Source organism: Salarias fasciatus, chromosome 6 (assembly GCF_902148845.1).
Source record: "Salarias fasciatus chromosome 6, fSalaFa1.1, whole genome shotgun sequence".
Lineage (NCBI taxonomy): Eukaryota > Metazoa > Chordata > Actinopteri > Blenniiformes > Blenniidae > Salarias > Salarias fasciatus.
This window is the reverse complement of record NC_043750.1, coordinates 34,969,898-34,977,867: the sequence shown is the minus strand read 5'-3', so window position 1 is coordinate 34,977,867 and position 7,970 is coordinate 34,969,898. Positions and strand designations below refer to the sequence as shown.

Here is a 7,970-nt window from a genome sequence, read left to right as displayed (position 1 = left end):
TAAAGGATCAAATGAAGCAGTGAGCCAGGGCCTGAAGAACAAAGTAATAATCTGTTTATTAGTAAATATTACCCATTAAATTATTTATTTTTCCAACAGGAGAAAAAGCAGCATATTTGGTGGAGGGCAGGAACAGCAGCTGGGCAGATGTGTGACTGTGATTGTCTGAGCGGACAGAAGAGGGCGCCGCAAATTAAGCCCCAAAACAACAAACGGTCCTATCCAGACTCTACAGACCGCTATCGCCATCATCTCACCTGCTCACACACACATTAATACAGTACATATCACTGCGGCTTCCAGGATAATATCATATCTGTAAGTTTAATGTGGACCCGACGCGGTCCCGTACATATATCGTTTAAACAGCTCAAACTTTCCAGTTTGATTGTACTTGTGTCTTCAGATCTCTTTTTAAATGAATGGAAGACGACGCGCCTCGTCGTAGCTGTCTCTCTCCAGTCTTGCGTGCTGTGTTGACTGTCCTCAGCTCCCGTTGTTGAGCATGCCCAGCAGCTTCCGGGGGTCCATCCCCTGCTGCTGGGCCATCTTCTGCACGTCGAAGCCCACGTGCTTGAGGAACTGGATCACGCTCATCTCCTGCCCCGTGGCCTGGTCCCGGATGGTGGGGCAGGAGGGGTTGCAGTGCGGCCAGGGGCAGCTGTCGATCAGGCGGAGGGGGCAGCCTCGGGCCCTCTGCGGGCCGTGGGCGCCGTGGCTGCCGTTGACCCGGAGGCTGTGGTGGAGGCTGCGGTCCCAGCAGTGCAGCGCTCTGGGCAGCGACGTGCCTTTCACCTGAATATCCATCCAGTATCTGCAGCCAGGAGAGGACAGCGCGAAGGAAAAGGCAGAAATCAAACAGATGCACAAGACAGAAGAGACAAATTATGTTTTTTGTTGTTGTTGTTGAACATTGCATTTGTTGCATTCATCTATTTTCATCTGTTTTAATTAAGAGGTTCAATTTTGCAAACATCAAAAGAAAAAAAAATATTTAGAAAGTACAGAAAATGACCAGTTTATTGTTTGGATCTAATAAAAACTAATGCGGATAGAAGAACAAAGTTCGCTCCATCACTGAGATCAAAGCTTTAAACCACCTTGAGCTCTGGCTGCATTTTACACGATGAAGATAAATCGCTGCTGTGTGAACTGTGACCTCTGCTGAATGTACTCACGTTCTTGTAATGAGTTCATGAGAGAGACACGCCGGAGCAAACATCGCCCTGCCAATCAAAACAGAGCGCAGTCAGGAAAACGCTGCCACGTGTGTGTGTGTGTGTGTGTGTGTGTGCATGCGTGTCAGGCTCACGGTACGTCGTGCAGCGTGCTCCTCAGCTCCTGGCCCAGGTTCTGGATGTACCTCCACTGGCCCTCGTGCACGGGCTGCCCGGTCAGGTGCACGTTGTCGACCGTCAGCTGGGCCTCGTCGAAGAGCCACTGCACCACGAACACGGGGCCTGGGGGGGTGGGCAGAGAGCGAGGAGCAGGGGTCAGAGAGGACGCCACGCCCCGTCCCGTCTCCTTCAGGATGTGCTGTGACTCACTCTTTAACGTGGGGAAGACTTTATATCCAAAGAAACACTTCCACTCTTCGCCCACGTGGGCCTGTCGGCAGCTCTCCGGCACCAGTCCGCCCCAGTACCTGAGCAAAGCATCAGCGCTGCTGAAGATCTGCCTCCTGCACACGCCACACACTCCCGTCCCGTCCCTCAGCGCCGTGCGTCTCACCTGATGCCTCGCTTTATGGCCTCGGTGGGGGCGCAGCTGATGGTGTCCAGGCAGTCTGTAAACTTGTACTGCTTGTTGTCCAGGAACCACCCGGAGTCGGCCAGGCCGCGGACCTGGACCCCCCCGTGGCCCCGGGACCGCAGCTGCTCCGCCACGTGGTCCACGTTCAGCAGGACACCTGTGCCGCCCGCGCTGGAGGAGAGGAGGGAGGGATGAGAGAGAGCTACAGGGGCGAAACACACACACACACACACACACACACACACACACACAGGCAGGTGTGTTGAACCGACCTGCTGCCTGCCAGGAGCAGAACCTTGGCGCTGTCCAGGCCTTTTGTCAGCAGCTCGTTCACCACCTCCTTAATGATCAGAGAGCCCATGAACGAATAATCACCTGGAAACATCAACATGTCTTTATTAACACGCAGCGCGAGCGGGAGCAACAGCAGCTGGCGTATTTACAGGGTGATGAAGCCGTCAGGGCCACACAGAGGGGTGGGGGTCGGTTTGCACGTTCTCCCTGAGCATACAGGGCTTGTGAAGGTTCCCTCACACAGTCCAAAAACATGAGCTCAAACTGTGATTCTTTAAATGCCATATGAGTCTGTTTGTCCTGTGATGGACTGGTGAAGGTTACTGGAATGTCGGCTGCTCACTTGCAAACCCTCATTTTGTGCACTGGAACAACACAATTTAACTAAACAGCCAACAGTACCAGTTATGATAAATATGTGTCCCTGTTTGAGAAACAAAACAGGAAGTCAGATTAAATTATCTCACTTAAAAGCAAGCTGGTGGCTGAAAAAATGTACCCAAAAATTAAAAATTAATAGTCTTTTTACATTTAAGTGACCTGATTTTCTATTAATCTTGCCATGATGACCGTACTGCATTGTGAACATACTGGTTTACAGCTTTCAAGTAACAATTTTTCAATGAGTCTGATATAGATATAGTCAAAGAGAAAGGCGAAAAAGGTGTAACAGCAACTTATTATCTCTGAATACAGTTCAGTTTTCAGGTATGTTTACTAAAGTTTTCAGTTTACAGACAACTTTCTGTGATATGCTTATTTGAGTTGAAAGGGCTGGACTGTGTGTCGTCTGGTGTTTCGTACTATTATCTGTCTTTGGGGCGGCGCCGCTCCACACGTCACTGGAGCAGTACGGGATGAACCTACAGGAGACAGAAAACCAGCGCACTGTCAGGAAGAACAGCAGACACTCAGACTCTATCAGGGAAGTAGTGTGATGGTGCTGACAGAGGGGACAGCTGTGTGAATAAACAGCCAAACAGGTGTAGTGACTAAACTCTACAACTAAAATTCAACATCTTTTCAGGTGGTAAACACTGTAAACAGTTCGACAACAACTGGATTTAAGATAGGTAACTTCACTATCAAATGAAAGTTGGATCTGGAGATAAATACATTAATGAGACTGTAAAATGTAAATTCTATTTTTTAAATATCTCCCTTTTCTATCAACCAATTCATGCATCTGAACTCTAAAATGCAAACTTATAGACAGTCAAACGAAAAGGCAAACAGAGCTTCTTACACCATGTTGGCGTTCCACCAGTGAGGGTTTTCCTCCGGCTGTGGAGACAGAATACCTGTTCCTGAGAAAAGATGGAGATGGATGTTACAGACACTCTTTAGGATGCAGCTTCTCACCGTACACTTCAAAAACTGGAGGAAGATGAGACATATTGCAGTGCCTGGGCTTTATTATTGACATTCACACACCTCGAGGCTGCTGTGTGTTCTGGTGTGTGTTGGATCTGTGTGTTTATTATATGGCATGTGTTTCCTCTGTGGCAAATAAGTCATTAAGTTTCCCTGCTTTGGTCAGCAGTTACACGCAGGCACTAAAGAGCTCTGCTGCTGCTGCAGTGGCCACCAGTGTAAAGTATACACCGGGAAAGAGAGTCATAAACAAACAAGGAGTTCCCTGATGGCTGCAGGCAAAGGAGCAGAGAGTCTGACTTCTGAAGATTAATGCAGGCTCAGCTAAAGAGGAAACACAAACACTTCTATGAATCTCTTTCATTCAGACGACTTTTTCTTTTTTTTTTTTTTTTTTCGCCGACTGGGGAAAGTGAAAGCTCTATGGGGCTGTGCAAAGTTTCTGCAAAATCTGCACAAACTGAGGAAGACGTTCACGCGTAACGGACGGAGTGTGTGTGTGGGTGTGTGTATGTATGTACGTGTGTGTATTCTGCTGCACATGCTGTGCCATCCGTACCGGTTCTGGTTTGCGGCCACTTGGTGGAGCTCATTAGTCTCCTCATGGTCTCGTACCTGCTGTCACAGGTCTGTCTGCTGAAGCAGTACCATCCACCTGAACAACACACACACACACACTTGTTAGCAGGTTGCATGAGAGCTCTGTGGTGTGTGTATGTGTGTGCGTGTGTGTGCCGCAGTGTTAATTCACAGATTCACCCTCACCTTCCAAGAACAGCAGCCACCTCCTGCTGCCTTTCGACTCCTTGATGTAGTACCTGCAGGAGAAACAGCCAGCCTGTTTGTGTGTGGATTTGCTGGCCGACGCATTAAAACACAAGCTCGGCACTGTGGATGCTACCTTTGATCCCCACATGAAAGATTTGGCTCTGATCGCTCCACTAAAGTTTCTCTGCAGGATCCTGGAGAGGCTTTCATAGTGCTAATCATTTTTTCACATGTAGGGAAACTCACCATGCGGGCGGCACACTGAGAGGCTTGACAGCTTGGGTGGCGTATGGAAAAGTCCCCTTCGTTCACAGGGACAACACTGTTTCACGCAAATGGTAATTCGTGTCTTTTGATTATGGTAATTGGAGAATTCTGGCAACACTGGAGTCCGTTTGTTATTTGTCTTATAGCGCTGTGATCGCTCATTGATGGGTGAAACTCCACACATCCCCCCTCTTCTTAAATAATCTGTCATGATCATAAATATTAGCTTAAAGAAAACACATACGTTCATTTTTTTGACTGCACTGCAGCAGATTTTCATGATTCATAAGCCACCAAAGTACTGTATTGAAACACGTGCTCCATCAGCATCAGCCTGAAACAAACTGTTTTTTTTCCTTCTGTTGTCAGTTTCCTCTCATCTCCAGCTGTATTCATGCATATTATGGACACATTTAGAATGTTTGGAAGTGCAGGTGTGCCTCTGTGGAAACATTTTTTCTTTTATTGCATTTCTCAAATACTTGCCAAGCACTTTGAAAACCATTTTATAGCAAGAAATGTGATAAATGAAGTTCCTCAGAAGTTTCGCCACTGATAAAACTCGGCAGTTTGGTTGTAATTTGACTCCAGCTTCATCAACATAGCTTCCACTGTAGAAAGCTGTGTAACAAGCTGCTGCGTTGCAGGCCTTTGTGTCAGGCGCTTTGGGGTGATGGGCGCGATCTGCAGATTGTGCTGGGCAAATTATGGATCCCTAAGTTCCGGAACAACTTTAATGCCCATACATTGGGTGGGTGAAGTTCAGAAACATGTTTTCAATCTCTCTGATGTGTTAACGCCAACAAAACGCACAATATCTATAGATCGTGCTTGTGCAAGTATAAACCTGCGCGATCAAGGGGTATTACGACCATTGCATGTTAATTTGTGTTGATAAATGCGCAGCGCAAATAACGGATCCATTATTTGCTCATCGCCAAAGGTTTAATGGATTATTTACTACATTTTAAATATTCGGCTTAAACATTCGCAACCTCGTCAGTTTTGAACTTTGGAAGTGTTTGAAATAAGCAGACAACAAAACTGAGACGCGCACGATGTTGTTCCATGAAGATGCAGCCGGACTTTGTGTTTAAAGGTTTCGGTTGGAACCACAGATCCGTCTGCTTAAATCAGAGTGCTTGTTTCACAAACAGTGAGTAAATATATTTATGTGGATTTATTATGGGGAAACATCTCCCGTGCTTCCATTCAGGGTGTGGACTTTCATGGCAGCAGTCGCCACTTCTTCACTTGAATTTATCGTAATTCTCGGGATCGCGCGCGCTGTCTCGCTGTCCTGCGGAGGCGCGCACTGACCCGCTCCCCTTCCCTGGACACATTTTGGTCACATCCGGAGGGACAGAGGGAACGAGGGACCCACCAGTAACGACAGACAGTAGTTTTCGGACTGGCTACTTACCCCGCAGGTGACCCGTCATTGCAAGTCACAGAGGAGTTCTTCAGAAAGTGCAGCCTCATGTCTTGCTCCAGCTTTTGCGCGGAGCAGGGATAGAGCGACTGCGCTAAGTTCTTGATCTGCACCATGAAGTTGTCCATGTTGCCCTCCACTGCTGTGAAGTCCAACGGGAAGCTCTCCGCCCCCTCCACCCGCTCCCTGTACGCCGGAGGCTGCGGCTGCTGCACCCGGCGGGCCTGCGCTCGGCCGCCGCCGCCGCCGCCGCGCACCCTGCGCGCCTCCAGCGGTGCGCTCATGTGAATGAAGAGCAGCAGCAGGCAGGAGCGCAGCGCCGAAAGTCCGGCGGAGTTTCTCAGCACACCGCGGCTCCACATGTTCAGTCTCTGCGGGAAACGTCCGTCAAACGTGCGCGATGCGGTGGGATAAAACACGGCGCATCCTAGGAGGAGGCGCGGAGATGGAGAGGTCTCTGGAGACGCGCGGACACTTCCAGGAAACAACCTCTCACGCAGGGCGTGCTGAACGGACGCAGGTTATCTGCCTCCATGGTGCCTTCAGGGCCCGAAAAACTTGCCGTAAAAGTCACCCCGAGAGCGCACGTGCAGTCCCGGATCACGTCCTCAGCTTGTGAGCATGGCATCCAGTAAAAAGCGTCATTACGCGCGCGGCACGCACAAAGTTTCACTGGCGACTTGTTGCCTCCCGGTTTCACGTCCCCACGAGCCGCTGCGGACGAAGGGGGCATTTATTTGATCTCCCCCGCCCCCGCCCCTCCTCCCCCTGCCTGCCCCCGTGCCTCTCTCCCGCGGGCCAATCCTTATTATCCTTGGCTGATGCTCCTCGCGGGGCGTCGGTCTCACACCAGGAGCGTGCGTTGGCCCGCCACGCCCCCTCAGCCGGTTCGCCCGTACCCGCGGTCTCTTTTGATGTCGACTCGTCACGTGACTGCGCCGCCTTTGAAGTGACCGTGCGCTCGGCGTGTGAGTAAAAAAAGTCGCGGTTGTTTGGCGATGCCGCTGCAGAGTCACAGAAAGAAACCAGCTCGTGCTGTCGAGTTTTCTGGCGACTGCTGCTGCAAACGGAGAGTTATATGTGAATGTTTTAAATCATGACTGTGACATGTGCGAATGGAGCGACGTGAATCTTTCACATAGACCTTCCCATGAAGGCTGTAAAGTTTCAGTGTCTGTGTTAGCCACAGTGAAGTGCATCCTGTGATATATCCTTTGATAACACATTTATTTCGATGTGCTTTGTCTAGCTGGAGAAGTGGCTTAGAATAGAATAGAATTGAATAGAATAGAATAGAAATAATTAGTAGAAATAATTAATCCTTTTGGGGAAATTATCCTTTCTCTATCAGTCATCAGCTAGAAAAATGAAGATCTGTGAATTGATTAAATTGAGTAGCAGATCAACAAGTGATGATTAAATAGTTTAGATTAGTTTGGAAGTTTAGCCCTGAAACATAAACCTCAAACTCACATTACCACAGCAAACCAAAGGAAACAGCATTTCCTTAAGTGAAAGTTAACAGAATGTATTTTTTTATCATCAGTTTTCATCAGAGTTCATTAAAAGAATACATTCTTTTGGGAATATTTCTATAAATTGATGTGTTGATCAGCTATACATTACATGTCTATTATGCAAAAAAACTCACTTTTTTATAGAAGCATGACTTAGTGAGTTCACCCTTCTTTTTAATTTGATTAGATTACCAACGTTGAACCAGTTAAATGCTGAAGTGAGTTGATCAACCTGTTTTCAATGAGAACATCATAAAGTCAATAATTCTCATAGTGTTTGTTTTATTAATTGTACACTCAGTCTCTTTCAAATGTCATTTTTTACTTTGATCCTAATTGGGAATAATATTCTTTTATTCACCATTTTTCTTACCTGTATTTTTATACACAATAACTTCACTGTTCTGAGCAGAGCACCTAAATCAGATTTGAATCTTTAACTTATTTAGCTTTCTTATTAAAAAATCTCTCATCCTTTATAACAAGTTATGAAGAAAGCACTGTTTAAGAGCCTGTGTTCACCATTCTCACCAAATGCTTGTATAAGTTTTGCACTCAATTCAGGG

The 7,970-nt window shown here is 47.5% G+C and overlaps 1 protein-coding gene across 1 annotated transcript; it reads right to left on the bottom strand.

The window, feature by feature from the left end:
- Positions 1–32: 32 nt before the first annotated feature.
- On the bottom strand, positions 33–6,567 carry notum1b (notum, palmitoleoyl-protein carboxylesterase b). Its single transcript, XM_030094242.1, has 11 exons — positions 5,879–6,567; positions 4,186–4,238; positions 3,980–4,075; positions 3,293–3,353; positions 2,851–2,909; positions 2,025–2,127; positions 1,732–1,923; positions 1,548–1,645; positions 1,313–1,460; positions 1,179–1,226; positions 33–814 (listed from the first exon to the last, which is right to left on the bottom strand). Exons 1-11 carry the CDS (start codon positions 6,247–6,249, stop codon positions 487–489), a joined length of 1,557 nt encoding a protein of 518 aa, XP_029950102.1. The 5' UTR covers positions 6,250–6,567; the 3' UTR covers positions 33–486.
- Positions 6,568–7,970: the final 1,403 nt, after the last annotated feature.

Excerpts from the sequence above, each read along its gene's own strand:
- notum1b (XM_030094242.1), bottom strand. The coding sequence starts at position 6,249 with ATGTGGAGCCGCGGTGTGCTGAGAAACTCCGCCGGACTTTCGGCGCTG. Across the intron at positions 3,354-3,979 it reads GTGGCCGCAAACCAGAACCG|GAACAGGTATTCTGTCTCCA; the intron begins GTACGGATGGCA and ends ATCTTTTCTCAG. Across the intron at positions 815-1,178 it reads CATGAACTCATTACAAGAAC|ATACTGGATGGATATTCAGG; the intron begins GTGAGTACATTC and ends TCCTGGCTGCAG.